This window comes from Ammodytes marinus (assembly GCF_949987685.1).
Source record: "Ammodytes marinus genome assembly, chromosome: 8".
Taxonomy (NCBI): Eukaryota; Metazoa; Chordata; class Actinopteri; order Uranoscopiformes; family Ammodytidae; genus Ammodytes; species Ammodytes marinus.
In genome coordinates, this window is record NC_137212.1 from 9,526,287 (window position 1) to 9,544,150 (window position 17,864).

Below are 17,864 nucleotides of genomic sequence, written 5' to 3' on the forward strand. Positions count from 1 at the left end.
AGAGAGCATGCATGAGTAGACCTTCTTTCCAGTGCTTTTTTATGGATTGAAGTTGTTGAAAATGACTTGGATAACTTGGAAACAATTGACATTGCTAATTATGTATAGCTGTTGTGTGACAGATTGCCAGTTACACATAATTGCCATAGTGACATGTGGAGTGGCCATATAGTTCACAGACTGGCTGGTAGAAGACCCTTTCTCAGCGCCAAATCAACATCTAATGCCAACCAGTTTGGTGATTCACTTCACGTCACTGAAATAACTCCTAGTTCTAGTGCTTCAGAATCCCATGGTAGCTAAATGTTTCCTCCACTCAAGCTGTGGTAATTTAATATCCTCCAACCCTCAGTAGCTTACTTTGGAGTGTCATATGTTTTCTCATAGAGACTTTCCACCTCCCACACACAGACTCGGTGGGTCATGATTGAAGTAATCACACTTACTGACTATTATCCCATTGTGGCCAGTTTTTTTTTACTGCACTAAAGGTGCAACATAATTGCTGAAAAACATTTGTTGAGTTGTGCTTCACTAAAATTAAAGATACCATTTAGACTCAGATGTACTGGGGACTAATGGTAATGAAAGATTACAACTACATATGTTTGGTGTGAATAGTCATTTAAGTTGTGTACCACTAAGGAACAGATATTGCCTGTTATGAGTGTGCAATGCTATATCAGTGGAGTGCTATTTCTAATCCACATTTGAATCCAGTCCACACTGGCCTGCAATCATGTTGTTGTCAATCCTGTCATCACATTGCAGCCTGTGTAGTCCTCTAACAATATTGCATTCCTCATGTAAAATTGTGCACCAAGCAATTAAATGAATCCTAAGGTGCCCATATAATTCAATAGGACCTGCTTACACTGGTGCCGCAATGGATTTTAGCCTGTTATGGGTGTCAGTGGGCATAGTAATGGGAAAACACAATGCAGAGATAAATTTGATAGATGACACCACAACTTACTCATTACACATTACTCTAGGGATCCTTAGCACAACTCAATTTCCAGCACAGCAGCTCACAAGTGATAATTCCTCCTAAATATGATTTGCACAATGGAGACGTTTAAATAATACATAATATATGTTGTGTTTTCTCAGAAGAGGAGATGGTGAAGTGGAAAGGGCGTCGTTAATCTTATTCTGCGTGACATTCAGTCATGTGCTCTCTTTTCCCTTCCTCTCTCCCCATCGCTTTATTTTTAATGTCATTAGTGTGTTTCTTTCTCAGAATGGATTATTGTTATGTGCCTCTGTTTCCCACCCTCTAGGTGACCGAAACAAGGACGGGCCCTCTCGGATGCAGTAACTATGACAACCTCGACTCTGTCAGCTCCGTTTTGGTTCAGAGTCCCGAAAACAAGATTCATTTGCAAGGTTGGCCATCCATAATTGAACTTTCCCAATTTCTGATAGAATTGTCACAGTGTCTGTTCTCCGGCAAGCTTATGACTGCAGTATGAGAGTGTCAGAACGAATTTAGCTTCAATCATTCTTAAAAAAAAATTGTGTTGCCTCGCCTGCTTTCAGAGTTCTTAAGTGAATCCAGGACAGAAATGATTCTAAACTAAAGTAGCAGAAGTGTGCAGTAAAACTGTAACTTGCGCAAATCTCGGCATATCGCATGTGACGGCACGCATAAGCGTGACAAAAAACCTTGAAAATAAGTGCTTGCCTTGAGATATTTAAAGACATAGCATACAACAGCAGTATAAACATATTTTCTGCAATATCAAAATGTACTGAGAGCTCCTTCTTAATTCATCCATGTGACATTTCAAATGTTTTTGTCCTTGCTTCAGGCCTCCAGGTTATACTGCCAGAGTATTTGAGGGCCAGGTTTGTGCAGGCAGCTCTTAGCTACATCGGCTGTAATGAGGAAGGCCAGTTTGTGTGTCGGGACAATGACTGCTGGTGCCAGTGTGCCGTGGACTACCCACAGTGTAATTGCCCCGAAGTGGATCTGAGGGCTATGGAAGCCAGTTTGCTGAAAATCCGAGATTCCTGGAACATGGCCAACCACGACTTTGAGGAGTCAGGTCAGTGTTTTTTTCTTTTATTTTTTTCACTCAATGAATGGCTTTTACCCGCCCACTGACAGCAAATAAGACCCTTTTGTGATAAAAGACGACAGGCAAAGAAAACAAAGACCAAAGTGCCATGAAAACAAGGGACAATTGCATCCGTTCCAAGTAATGGGAATTCATCAGTACACAGAGCAGCAATTTTTTAAAGCAGCATCTTGCCAAATGATACCAAAACAACAGAGAAGAGCATTCTGTGCCTTTTAACTGAAATCACTTGGTTGTGATGGATTTTCCCAAAGTCCCAATGTTAGGTGTTGCCTATAAATTATTTCTTAAAAACACTGTCTTTGTGTCTGCTGAATGTAAAGCAGATTTAAAAAAATATATAACTGCTTCACATTCATGAGTCAGACAGACCCAAATATAACGGTAAGACATGACTATGTGTCATGTTTCACAACGCAAAGGGGGACAGTTATGGATAAACTATGATACCACTTTTTACACTATAATGATATATTGTGATTTAAATTGTGTTTGTATGCGATATTGATTATTTTTGTTGGATAATCTGATAACTTACATTTTGGAAAAAGAACATACTGTTCACATTGCTTATTGCTTGGCTGTATTAAACTACTGAGAACCAGTTTGCCAGATATTGTAAAGGCATGGCTGACTCTCTTGAAACGTTGTGTATATAGAATGGGGCGACTGTGGCTCAGTTGGTAGAGCGGGTCGGCCAATGGTTGGTTCGATCCCCGCCCTGCCACCTGTGTCATAGTTGTTGTGTCCTTGGGCAAGACACTTCACCCAACTTGCCTCATGTGAATGTCGATAGTTAGCCTGCTATCGCTGAATGAATGTGTGTGTGAATGGTAACGTGGGAAAGGAAAACAGGTCTCCCTTGCAAAAGAGGGAGTCTTCGGTCTCAATGGGATATATAGAACAGTTGACCAATGTGTCTCTCTGTCAGCACCAGCATTCCATTCGAGAACTGTCTGTGTAAATTGCACAGTGAAAATGTAAATCCCCAGGAAATCAAATGGCTTTTGTGTTAACACAAAACGAGAAACAAGACTACGTAAACAGGGATTCAGTTAAATGAAGGTTTTACAGTAGCTTTGGAGCTGTTGGCAGCCCAGAAAAAAAAAACACAATTACTGTAGCTTATGGTGCAACATGTGATGTGATACTTACTTCCAGTCCACTTGGAAGAGTGTGAGATGTGCACATGCTTTTCAATCATCGTTTTGGATGGTAGATGTTATTGATAATTTGGCATGCTCTTTGGTGAACAATTTGACCATGCATGGACTCAAATGTTGCAACCTCACAGTGAATTGAATAGTTAACTGAATGTTCTGTTCTGTGAATAGCTCTGTTTCTTTGTCCCCGTCATTATTGGAACTGTGGGACTGCCTCCTAAGGCATCTGGCTGTTTCAGTCAGTTACCGCCCAGCCGTAAGCTGTTAATTGTGCACCTTGGTGGCTGAGTGTGTTATTATTGGCTACACGCTTCTGTACTAAGGGCAACTTGATTAACACGCAGCTGGCAGTGGCTTAAGCAGCAAGGTGCCCTGCTGTATGAAATAAATTAATATGTTCCCTTGAAACCCCTGGGGGTCCACTTTTATATTTGATTTAATAGAAAACAAGATCAGTAGCAGAGTAGAGGGGTTAATAATCATGACTCATTGGGATGTGTCCACAGTCAAATGTGATATATTTAGTTCTATATCGTATAGGCTTCGCCTTTTAAGGCTATCGCTATTGGGTTTATCCTCGGCGCTAGCCGTAGCAACTGAATTCAATTCCATTGACTGGATTGTACAATTTGTCCCAATTCATAGGGTACAGCCAGGTATAATCCAGGTCCAGGCTAAAATAATAAGAACATCTACTGAGACACATCATTAAATGTAACCTTATGATTTAGCAATTCAGGAAGGATACTGTATAAGTCACACAGACATACACACACAGACAGACACATACTCACATTATTTTCCAAATCTGACAGTCTTTTCTATTTTTAAAAGCACACGAAAGGGAAGCACTGTTACCTTACTGGGTTCAGTGGCTGACAAGACAATAACGGTAGGTAGAGAGTGTGTTTCCAGGGATAAGGTATTGTTGTCTTGGTGATAAAATAATGGTCTGGTTCAGCAGTAACTTGCAGTTTTCACTGTCCCAAGGAAATTATAAACTATAAAGAGGTTTAGTTCCATTTTCTCTGCACTGTATTTACTTAATAATTTCTCCTGAGCATAGAATAGTTGACGTGGAGAAACACACATACATTTAAAATTATAATCACATTATAAAATATTTAACACATTTCACGTGAGCCTAGTTTATTTACCCACTGGTGAGGCACTTTTTAAAAGCATGTCAAGTATGTATGTGGCAAAGTCTGGTGACATTCTAATTTAGTAATTTCCCTCATATCTTTTTTAGAATGTTTTGCTACTTTTGTCCGCTTTATTTTTTCAGATTTTCACAATTATTCTTGCTTGAACTCTTTTGCAACCGGGATAATGTTTTAGTTATGTGAACAAATACATAAACATGTATGATCAAGTTTATTTGTCCCTAGAGGGGCAATTTATTCTGCAGCAGTACAAGGACTAATATAATATCAAATCACATACACAGGACAATAAATACAACATTACAAAACAGTAAATATTTAAAAAAGACACAATGTAAAACACTATGCTTGATACATTTTGTGTAGCTAATATTATCCTAGGTTCGACGTAGTAAAGGTATGTTTTTTCGCATCGATGCGAGAGAGGTATCACATGCTATAGATCAGGAGAGGTGACAGCGGGAAAAAATCAATACAAGTAATATATATGTAATAAGGGGCTATGATTCTCACCAGTCAGGAGGCTTTTACCAGTAAATCGACCCGACTGTAACTCCCTGTGGTGAGTGTGTGCTCATACAGTTTTCCTGTTAGAATAATGCCTTCATGTAATGCATGCATTTTGTGTTTTCAACTAATAAGGCGCAGTAGAAATGAGCTTGGCCCCTTATCGAGTTTTCTTTGCCCTTTTAAAATCTCAATCTATGTCTAATAAATATTTCATTCTTGGCGATCAAATTACATCCCATAACCTTGATAATAATTCCTTCCTGAGACCTTGCTTCAATCTGGGAAGTTCTCTCCTTTGCCCATCCAGTGATTATTTTCTGAATGCACCCAGATTAATAGGCTGTGGTGAGGATATTAGAGTATGTTTCAAGAATCACCTCACTTGTGTGTGATAACCCAATTTGCTGTTTAATCATGTATCAACCCCATAATCCAATTGTATGAGTTACCATCCTCTGTGGTGTTTACATTTTTACTTTAACAATCCTTCTAATTCATTTACAAAATATGTTTTAAAAAAAAATGTATTAGCTTTGTGCAGCATGTCTCTTGCCTCACACATACAGTAGCTGCCGGCACACCCTTTACACAGTTTTTTACAGTAGACATATATCTTTATACCCTAATTAAGATACATTTTTATCACTGACCATAAATGTTTTACCTTTGATGCACCCTTAGTGTCTACTACAATAACCGCAAAAATACACAATCAACTCTGGCATCCTTAATGAGTAGTCGGCAGCGATGCTTTTCCAGCTACTTTTCACTTCACCAATATTAATGACCATGTTAGTTGTTTTAATGATTAATGGACATAAGCCCTTGGCTTTTCCGCTCCACTCACTTCCAGGACTGTCTTTGTTATTAGTGCAAGCCCATTGGATCAATGACAGCATCGGACAACAAAGTAGTGAATAAGAAGGCTGAACATTGAGGGACACAATCTGCATTTAACCACCTTCATATGAAGGACCTATTGCTAAAACTGAACCAGATTAATAAAGATGCATGTGCTACCTACCTTTCTGGCTTGATACATAATAATAAACAGAACCCACGGAGTCTTAAGTACCATGAACCCATTTGTTAATTCCTCTCTCCATGCAAATCCTACCTCACCTTCTAATTATCCCACCTGTTTAACCTTCCACCCCATTACTGTCATCATATTTTACTGTCTTGATTTCCTCCTATCACTCTGAATATCTTACTAAACACTTTAGTTCATGCGTCCCTTGAAGTCCCTGTGATACAGTTCCAGCTAAAAGGTGTTAAAACCCGTCCTTATGTCTCAGGTTCCAGCCAGCACTCTTTATCAACTTCTCGCTCCCACCCCAGGTCCATGCCTGATTTTTTTTTTAAATTGCCAGTGTTCACCATTTCTTAAAAACAAGAAGAAAAATCACTCAGCTCATCAAAACATTAAAGACAAATCGTCATGCCACACTTTTAATCAAAATCAAAAATCCATTACATTTTGCAGAAATGTCTGAGGTTTGCTTGAGGTTGAAACATCTTTATTTGCCTCCAACAAATAACTACAGATTTATCCTTTAAACTCACCCTATGTGACCTTATAGAAACGAATACGTCAAAATACAACATATCTACTAAACATGTGAAATCAAATGAACAAAAATGGAAGTTGCACCAAGTTTCTCTCCTCCTCAGGAGGTCTCTCACGTGAAAATGTACGCCATGGAAAGCAGCCGGATATATCCTTTTAATATATTGGAATAAAAGCTGTGTAATCAACTTATTAATTTCACAGGAACGTAATTCACCTTGCATAATCACCAGGGAAGCCATTGACACTGAATTGTTTTTTTAATCAGATGCTGTATCATCAAGATAACGATAACTAATTACTAATGCCACAGACATTTTCTCATCAGTGTTGCACGTGCATTGGTTTTTCCATACAACCAATCATGATTACAATGATGATGATATTGTTATTGAATGCCTTGGAAATGTATTATGTTTTCATAATTGTATTATGTTTGCAGCAGACAGCAGCTCCGAAGAGGTGACGTGTGTTCTCTTTGTCCATTAGGGTTGATCTGAGCGCGGTAATTTTAAGGGTTACAGCTGAATTGAAATGAACGCCGGTGCTAACGAGTACAAATTCACAAAAAATCCATCTGTGCCAAATTTCAGTACTTCAAAGCACATCTGAGTTACGGAGGAGAGAGTGAGAGTATGTCCCCCCTGCAGCTTGTTCAATTTAACAGGCAAGGCAATGGCGAGCTCAAAGCAGTCCAATTTGTGGTTACAAATCGAAAAATCTGAATTTTCAATTATCCCTGCATTTTTCACAAGACCAATAACCTAACCCCACTGCCAAAACGCCTATTGTGCAAAGAATATCACATAGGCTTATACCGAGACTCAACAAACAGCGTTCCAATGCTATATCTTGATGGTGATGATATATTGTGATAGGTTGGAAGTTGTTGGAAAAGGTTTGGGAGAAGAGAGGGAGGTAAATGGAACAAAGAATTGGAAACAAAGAGAAGGTCCCACACACTGTTTTGGCTTTGGCAAAAACAGAACTGACTTTTGCAAAGACGTTTTCTTTCAAATGGATCTTCCTCAGGCATCACCATTTTTTTTTATTTAAAATGTTCTACAAAAATAGCAATGCTGAATTTAAGAAGTAGGTACTACTAAACCTTTGTACTTTTACAACTGAAAATATGTTTTTGTAATTACAGCGAAAGTACTGAATCCCGGTACCGATTCCAGTTAAAATGTGAATGGTACCGAATCCTTTTGTGCATACTGTTTTCTCTCAGGCATACCCATAGTGTTTGCCCATGAACATATGTTGGCTGTTAATAATGGAAGAAAAAAATCCAATCCCAACCCCATATTAAGCGCTGCCTTCTCCTATTAGCGTATGCATCAAACAAGATCACTTCCTGTTTGCCCTGGGGCTCTTGAGCACATGTGGCCTCTGCAAAGCGATTCTCTCATTTGGTTGGACTAAATTAGCCCAATATAGTTAGAGAGGGTTAGTTTGGGCTGCATTGGAGGAGGAGGGGAAAACAAATGTCTCACTCACATCTAAGCATCTCTCTCTTTGCCTTCCAGATGAGTTTCAAAACTTTGTTCGAAGGCTTCCCACATCCTATGCCCTGAACACGTCCGCAATCCAGTACTTCTGGAAGACAGAGCCAACCATCCACCAGCGCTACAAGCAGCTGGAGCTCAGCAACCAGCAGCTCCTGAGCAAAGCACGGCGCATTGTCAACAAGCTCTTCACCCTCAGCAAGAGGTGTCGGACACAGCCCAAAATCATCATGCTGAGGGAGAGGTGAGAAGCTGATAAGTATTCCTGCTGACCTTTCTGTTGATACGGATATGAAAATGTGTGTGTGTGTGTTCATGTGTGAAAATGAGCAAAAATTCCAAAGCCTGCAGCTACCTCACAGGTCCTTTCATGCAAGCTGTGAACGGCATTGCTCATTTATTTTCTGAAGAGCACTGCATGCAAAGCGCTTTGTTATCCACCAAACTAGGTATTATGCAAATAATAAACACAATACACAATATATAAGCGTTTTGATATTCCACTGAGGTGAAGTGAGCTATAGTGTCCCACCTGATTTGGCTGCACTCCCAGCCCAGGCCTTCTTCACATCCAGAAAATCAAAGTTGTCCTCCTGTGAAATTAAACTTTGCGGGGTATAAAAGGAATATGCTGAGCTTGGGAGATTTTTTTTTTTTTTTGGGTAACTGGCCTTTTATTAAACAGAAGACAACAGCTTATTTCCATGTGTCCTCAATAGACCGTCATCTATTTTTGTGTTGTTCTCATAAAGTCTGCATATCCTGAGCTTATAAAAGATATACATCAGTAAGCAGTGCAGGTTTATTTTAAGAGCTAATTCAGGTTAGAATCCAAATATTCATCCTGTGCAGTGTGTATACATCTCTACATCTACAGTCTCCCATCACCCACCACATTCACATCCTGTCAAATAAGGAATTATAATCATTTCTCATTCAAACATTATATTATTCTTTATACCAGCATTTTACCAATCATCCAAAATCACCAGCATCAGCTCCTGCTGCATCTGTATGCAGCTAGGCCACATTACATATGTGTTCGTTGTAGAAACCCGGCTAAGAAACAAATACAAATAGCTGATGGCTCTTTGCAACAGGCTTTGTAAATATTCTGCTCTGTGTCTTTAGAGCTTAATCTAATATTAAATATGTTGAAACACTTCAGCTGCACAGTGTGGGCTGGACTTTTAGGAAAAGCAGTAAATGCAGTAATGAGATACAGTAGGAGAGATAAAGTAGAAACTTAAACTGGATATTTTGGATCCTAGTTTTATAGTCCTCTCAGAAGATCTTAAGAAGAGTCCGTCACTTCATATAAATGGGATTGAAAGTAAAAAAAAAAAAGAGAAGCCGCCCTTCATTTTAATTCAGCCTTTTTCTCATAATCAAAATGTTTTAATTGTGTGAAATAATTAATTAAGTTTGTATTCAAAAGAATCTGCCTAAAATGTATTAGTTAATTATAAGTCTGACATTGACTAGTTGCTTAAAAAGCACAGTTGACTACACAAGCACTCAACACTCAGATATATAATGATTAACTCTATTCCACATCGCTTTGTGTGTAATGACCTATTCATGGAAGATTTGTTTTTGTTCCATTAAAAAATTAATGCTTCACAGCACCCATCAATGTACTGAAGCAGTATGGTCTTTGCCAGATGAAAATAAAGCAAAATATCATATGATTTTTGAATGAACGCCGCAAATCCATTCAGGAGTTTATATTGTAACTGTTTAGCACCGTCTTTGAAGATAAGGACAATCTGTTTTTTTTCTCAATTTTTTGAGGTGTAGTCAGTCACAATAACAGCTATGGGGCCACAAAATACAACTGATGTGTTACTTTTCTCTGTGATTCACCTAGTAAATTAATATTGTTTTTATGGAAATCATTTAATAATCTTATGTGGGGTAAAAAGTTTTCCTTCACTAGGGAAATTCAATTTGTGGCAGACAGAGAAAGTTAGTGTGTGACATTGATCTGTGTGAAATGAACAGATTGCAGAGTGAACATGTATCTTTTTTTTTGGCCCGTACTGCACACTGCGTCTCCATGACAGTTTAGATGTCCCGCTGACACAATGCGCAGTATGATGACAGGACAGCTTCCTTGCAGTGCACACCATCCACTCTGGAGGTGATATATGCACAGCTGACTAACTAATGACTTTCAGAGAAGCTGGGTACTGTTGACACATTATATTACTGTATTTGACAAAACATCACCAGACTTTAAAGTTGGTGATTTGAGAACATTTATTTTTGCTGTTTTCCCTTTTTTTTCTCTCCACATCAAACTAATATTAATTTATGCTCACTCACTTTGATGTTGGAATAGATTATCTTTATCATGAGATTGGCTTGCTGCTTCAAACCGCATGTCTTAAAACTGATTCGAAGTGGACAAACAGTTATTGAAATTTCCCTTTTTACTTTTGCTCCACATGTGTTATGATGATAAGCAGTTGGGCCTCCCAGTATGTAAGAAGTGTATTTCCCACTGGTTGGTGGAGACAGTTTCCCAAGCCTTCTCAGTGACTCCCAATGCCTGGAGACCTTGTTACTCACTCCACACACAGTGTTGCCACCTCATTGACAGCTTTAAAATGGGTTTCTGTAGGTTATATATGCGCGTCTGCTTCATAGAGCACACCATGCACTTTGTAACGAGTCAATCTGACTTCCGCGACAATAAGCTCCACTAGTCTCCACTAGTCTCATGTTGGCTGCCGAGCGGACTGATAAGGAGAACTCTTCTTCCATTCCTTGAGACAGTTGATATGACTCACCGAACCTTGACCGTCACTAGCTCTTGTCGCCGGAACGGGCCGAGGCGTTCCAGGCAGGAGGAAGATGCTTCGGTATTCCCCCGGACGGTTTAGGCACTCTGGGCCCAGCATCTTAAGGTCATACTGGTCTCGAAGATAGGCCGACAGATGGCAAAATGCACGGTAAAGTGAGGTCTCATAGATCCATAGGGATGGTCACAACTTTTGTAGAAGAAAAGCGTTTTTTGTACATTTCTTTCATCTGTTCTCCTTGTGGGCGACCGTGCTTGGTACAGTCACATGCACTTGACATTTAATATTGTGTGTCATCAAACCCTTACGCAGAGGAACTCAGCAACAGACATTGCCACAGTATTTGTTCCTGTGTAGAAATGGCAAATGGCTCTGCCGAAAATATACTGAGACAATGTACATTTTAAAATGTCAAAACATTTTAAAATGTCAAAACATGCTTCATGTATTTGATGGAAACTTGGGTTTGTGAAGTTGTGGAAATACACTTGCCTGACTTTTAATTACTTTTATCTAATGATGATCATTATATTTTGATTTCCCTGTGCTGCACAGAGTATGCAGTTTGAAACATATTGTTTTCCCCCTAAAATATGTGCCTTTAAATGCAAATTACTTATACATGCACCATTGTTTCCCCTACATTAATTTAGCAGCTGCACACTGCCAAAACTGCTGACTCTGCTGGAGAACAAAAGGCATATGTGGAACAAAGAAAGTGAAAAGATTGATTCACATTACGTTCTCGAAATACGGTTCATCTGCTCATTTTGTCACAAACAATCAGTTACTCATGACGTCAACCAATGATCAAGGCTGGTTTAACATGATGGGAGGGTCTAGTTGCTTGCTCAAAATCACAAGATGTATGTGAAGGCTGAGCTCAGGACATATCATCGAAAACATGTTCAGATTGTACAGGGAGAAGAAGAAAAAAAAAACATTGACAAAAAAACATTTAATGATTTTTGAATTCACAGAGAGCGACAACTCAAATTAGGGCTGCAACAACGAATCGATAAAATCGATTAAAATTGATTACTAAAAGCGTTGGCAACGAATTTGGTCATCGATTCGTTGAGTCGCGCGATTAATAAGTCACTTGCAGGCGCGGCACTGTTTACATCCAGCTGCCGACAGGTTCATGCACGCCCACAGCGAGCCTCCCGCACGTGAAGGCTCGCTTCACGTGCGGGAAAGCTATAGTGTGAGCGGCCACAGCTTGTATTTTGGTCATATCTAACACTGGACTGCAGGCCTATATAAAAGTGTTGTACCTTTGCTTTCTTTGGGTTAAAAAAAACTCATTCAACTCAGTATCCGTCTAGTCCAAAAAAACTCTAGTCAGCTGCTGCTGCTGCAGACGGTGTGCAGACGTGCTCGGAGAGTCGGCATCGGCGCATCAACAGTCATTCAAAGCAGCGGCAGTAATCACACAACCGAACGGTGTAGAAAGTCCCGTCAGTTAAAAATAGTGATCCATATTTTAAATCCATGTTAAAATCGGAAGGATATAGAGCTAGTTAGCTTAAAAAAAGTAGCAACCATGTCAACTGTGATGTGTTCAGGCCGGCTCAGTAATATGATTGATGTGTTCAAATGCAACACAAAAATAAATAAATTTGAGATTTTGGCGAAACTTGTTTTCCCAGCAATATAAAATAGATGGTAAAGATGGAATTATGACCTGTTTAATGTCCTATCTTGAGCTATGATCATATCAGCAATTAAAGCAATAATACAAGTTCTATTTCAACAAAATAATAGAAAATTATCAATTGTGATATCAATAAAGACTTGGATCGTTAAGGAGTCTTGCAAATGGTATCAATATCAATACAAATTAACGATCTCCTGTCATCTGAGAGAAATTAAGATGATTTAATTGTTTTAACCGTTAGTATTTACCGGTTAAAAATATTATCGGTTGACTGGTTTACCATGGACATCCCTTATACTGTATAAATGTATATCATACATTGTATGTTTATTTTTTGTGTTATCCCAGTTAAGTTTATTATTAATTTATCATTTAATTACTTTTAATAGTTCCGGGACGTTGGAGCAATAACCTGGTGTTTTGACACTGCAGTCTGCACTGTGAATTTGAAGTAATGTTCAGTTTTTGAATAAAGATGCAGCATTTACAAATGTTTCTTTTTTTCTATCCGATTCATCGATTAATCGAAAAAATAATCGACCGATTAATCGATTATTGAAATAATCGTTAGTTGCAGCCCTAACTCAAATCATTGTAGGGACATCGGATAACAACTTCAATATTTATATGTTTTGCCTTCCACATTACACTTCCCACATATAACCCTTTAAAACTTTGTTATTGCAAGAAAAATCCCATACAATCAAGCATTTCTTTAATGCATGTGTTTCTGAACAAGAAATGCATTTTTTAATTTTATATGTATTTATAAATACATTTGGTCTTACCTGGTTCTCTGTCTCTGTCTTTCAGGCCCTTCAGCTACTGGCTGCACTACATCCTCTCTATCATGTACTGCAGTGAGAACAACCACATCGGCTCTTACCTGGAAGAGACCAGGAGCTGCTCCTGCCCCTACGAGCACCCGCCCTGCCAGGGTGTCATCCCCTGCAAGGTGGGCGAGGCCACCTCCTGTGCCTCCTGCTCCTATGAGAACCGCTCCCGCTGCGCTACCTGCAACCAGGGCTACATGCTGAGCCAGGGGGTGTGCCGCAACGAAGTGCCCGACTCCACCGACCACTACATCGGCTTTGAGACGGACCTGCAAGACCTGGAGCTTCGCTACCTTCTGCAGAAACGTGACAACCGCATCAGCATCCACGGCATCTTTGTCAGCAACGATGTCCGGCTGAATAACTGGTTTGACCCGTCGTGGAGGAAGAGAATGCTGCTGACGCTGAAGAGTAATAAATACAAGTCAAACCATGTCCACATGCTCCTGGGGATGTCTCTGCAGATCTGCCACACCAAGAACAGCACTCTGGACCCCATGCTGTCCGTCTACATCAATCCTTTCGGGGGCAGCCATTCGGAGAGTTGGATCATGCCCATTGACCAGAATAATTACCCCGACTGGGAGAGGACTAAATTAGACATTCCGTATGACTGTTACAACTGGACTTTAAATTTAGGCAACAAGTGGAAAACATTTTTTGAGACAGTCCACTTCTACCTACGGAGCCAGGTCAGAGCACCCTCAAGTGATGGGAACGGAACTGTATATTATGAACCGTTGGAGTACCTGGAACCAGGGCGAAATCTAGGCTACATGAAGATCAACAGCATCCAGGTGTACGGCTACAGTATGCACTTTGACACGGAGGCGATCCAGGACTTGATTTTACAGCTAGACTACCCATATACTCAGGGATCGCAGGACTCTGCCCTGCTGCAGCTGCTGGAGATACGGGATCGAGTCAACCGGCTCTCTCCGCCCGGAGCTCAGCCTCTGGACCTGTTCTCCTGTCTACTGCGCCACCGGCTCAAACTGTCCACCACAGACGTTGCCAGGATCCAGGCAGCGCTGCAGACTTTCAGTGCCAAGCAGCCCCACTCGATGGAATACGAAACAACCAAATTATGTAGCTAATAAGTGGGCAGGCGGCCAGGTGCACAGATGGCAGAGCAGTTATCACACAGGCCTGATGATGGTTAAGAGCAATTCTGCAGCCGTGCAGGGACATTTGGGGGGCATTTTCATTGTCGTCGTGGATCTCAAGAGTGCGTTCGAGATTCTCATGTCAGCTTTTCGTATAAATTTGTATTACAATGTAGAGTAAAGGAGGATTTCACCAAACTTGCCTCGTAGCTTTTTTTTCTCCCCTGATAAATGATAACTTTAACGGTAAACGATAAACATTGAAACATCTATCACCACTGATATGTTGCCAATGTGCTGGTATTCGTAGTTTGCACACATTTGATTCACTCACATATGTAAACAAAGGCTTTTGCTGATGAAGTATGACCCAAGCTATGTTATCATCCCACACATATAAAACATTTCACCACCAGCATGTTTTTATTTGTTTTTGTACTTTTCTCATCACATTCATTTTGCAGGTGCACACATACACATATATACCTTTTTTACTGTCATTGTCCTCTCTTTTAACCTGGTAAATACATGTTGGGCACCTCCTTGTTTTTTAGATTTTCATGCATCAAAAGCAACTCACACCTGTTTTTAAACTCTACTACATGTTTGTAAGAAAACCACATAAAAAAGAGGAATAAACAAAATGAAAAAACACATGCTGTATTACGCCAGATTTGCTGAGAAAATATGACACCACAATCACAATATATGTTACATGTGCTTTTATTTTTATAATGCTGTTGTTGTGAAACAAAAGTTACAAAACACTGTCTATAAAATGTACAGTACAATTTGTTAATACACTAAATAAAATAAATTTTTATGTGTGGTCTATATATGCTTGTACTTTCTATGCATGCAATACTATCAATGTGTTTTATTAGTAGTATTATTATATTATTTGTAGTAGTAGTAGTAGTAGGAGTAATATAATCATTACTGAATATAACGTTTAAGAACCAGACTCAGGATATGAATCATGATCTCCTTCATAAAAACTGATAATTTTTTTAGCAGATAAGTTATATAGATTTATTGTTATGTATTTTACATATACTCAGTTAGTTAAATACATTATATGAACCAGTTTGTGAATAAATAGTATGTGCAACAATTAGAGTGCAATATTCAAACAGATTACATCAAGGAAGAAAATGCTAAATTAATTAAAATCGGATTGAGAGCAAAATTCATTTCTGGTACTTTTCAATTTATTTGGAAAGCACACGCTGCAGCAATTAATTCCATTTTATTTAATGAATTGTTGCAGTATTTGTCATGCATAGCTTCATTAGATATCAGGTAACCTCATCGAAAAATACTGATTAACAGCAAAAAAAACATTTTAAATATGTTATCTGGATCACTTTTTACTAAATCAGTCCCCTAAACAAAAACAAATAGTTTTCTTGTGTTATAATGATAGTTTACAGAGCATTTTCACAACATGTGTTGGTGACTGATTAATTCCCCAACTGATCACATTTTGAAGATATCCAGCGATGCAATGTTCTGTAAGAGGGGAAGAATTTCTGGGCTTTGAATCTTTTTTTGCTTTTGTGCTGATGGAATGCTGCTGGAGGCAAGGGAGAAGACAACATCAAAGCCCTTTATCTCAGGTGGTTCTCCCACTGGATTTTAGTCCCTTGTAATTTGCGGGGGTTTATGTCTTACTCCAAGCCGTGAAATGAAAGCATCACACTCCGTGTCAGCCAAGTGCTCTGTTCTAGCCGCATATACTGTAATATGCAGCCGCCTCGACTGTGCCGCATGCAGCCATTCTCTTGCTTCTCTCTGATGTATAACCATGTCATATGATGAAAGCAGTCAATGTGGAAATGCAGGTTCAGAGAGTGAAATAGCCCAGAGTATTCCCCAACACACATTTGGAAAGCAATGATACCTTCTACAAGAGACGTAAAGAAAAAATGCTAATTGCCCCTTCCTACTGGAAATGTGCAATGAAATAATAGATCTAGTGGAATAACAACTCAAATTTTGTAACATTTATCGACGAGAGGTTGTTCAAGATTGTGTTATTCTTAAATTACGGCTTAACAAAACAAATTTAAAACACAAACTGCACAGAAATTGTAATCTAAAAAAATACACTTAGTATAAAATGATACTAAAATCTAAATTTGTTTATTGATTACATCAATTTGGGACATGAAATTGAGCTTTAGTTTAGTGTTCCAGTGAGTGTTGAAATATGCTGTAGTACCCCACAACAACAAGAGACTAAAGACAGATTGATTGATGGATGGATTTTGAAAAAAACTCTACTCATTCACCTATGTGAATGGAAAACCTAACTTTTTGCTGGTTAGTTCAGATCTCGCCAGCTACATGTTTTGTTCATTTATTTTTCATTTCTGAACCAAACTGTTGTAGCATACTAATACTGTAATTGCACTATACCAGCAGGGAATTCCCCCTTTTCCAAGATTTAATGGAACAAAGCAGAAGGCCCACCGTGCACCAGAGTGTCAGGTGTTTTGCTTTTGTCATTATTTTTCTGCATAGTGATTTGGTTTGAAATTATCCATGCACTACAACAATCAAATGTAACCCCCATCAGTGTTGTCATGGAGATATGACCTAAACATACAGGCTAAAATGGTTTAGTGGACCAGGCTGTAAATAGGTTTGATAAGACTTTGAAAACGGCCTGTCTAACAAGTGAGTCAAAGAAAAATGGCTCAGTCTTGGTACCACCAAGTGGCACTTCCGGGTTACTACAGTTGTGGTCACTTTCTTATTGGATGCTGGTAAAAATCGCTGAGGTTGGGGCTTGGGTGCCACACATTAGGGATGGGCATAATTAATCGATGATCGATCATTGATCGTTAAGAATTGTGTCGATCAAGTGAAATTGTTATCGATCATATAGCCGTTGTGTTGCGCAGTCTGAGTCCCGCAGCAGAGCAATGAATTTCACTATGTGGCAGCACCATAGACTGTATGGTCAGCAATTATACATCCTACCAGCAGGGGGAGATACTTAACTAGTAGTAGGTAGTCTCGCAAAGCCAGACCAAACTACAGCACGTAGTATGGTCTGGAAGCACTCTGTTTAGAGCCGTCTATTCGGGTGGGGAAACCGGGGGAAACTGGACTAGCCTGTTTGTATTTGTTTAAACCAATCACAATCATCTAGGGCGGGGCTAACCCCGGGAAGCAGCAGCGGTGTCCTGCAAAATATTGCCGGGGGGGGGACTTATTTTGATGGAACGTCTTCACGTCCAGAGACTGTCAGAGAAATGGCTAAACCCGCAAACGCCACACAAAAACTATTAAAGACAAAAGGAATATACATAGTGTGTTGCTTTCTAACCAGCATGTCAAGACACCATACACTTTAGCCCCCGAGGAGCTCACGGGATAACTTAACCGGAGTTAACTAGCCACGTAGTGTTATCTCTGGTAATATTATCATCGGCGGTTGAGAGGACGG

General features: G+C 39.5%; 1 protein-coding gene across 1 annotated transcript in view; it reads left to right on the forward strand.

The window, feature by feature from the left end:
* Positions 1–14,398, forward strand: part of LOC307254230 (BMP/retinoic acid-inducible neural-specific protein 3-like) — a gene marked incomplete at both ends in the record, with an annotated part of 44,308 nt that extends 29,910 nt beyond the window's left edge. Inside the window, 4 exons of the mRNA XM_080032521.1 lie at positions 1,284–1,389; positions 1,815–2,051; positions 8,023–8,245; positions 13,282–14,398. Of these exons, the coding sequence (XP_079888647.1) occupies positions 1,284–1,389; positions 1,815–2,051; positions 8,023–8,245; positions 13,282–14,398 (1,683 nt within the window). The remainder of the gene's footprint in view (positions 1–1,283; positions 1,390–1,814; positions 2,052–8,022; positions 8,246–13,281) is intronic.
* Between the last annotated feature and the right edge of the window lie 3,466 nt (positions 14,399–17,864).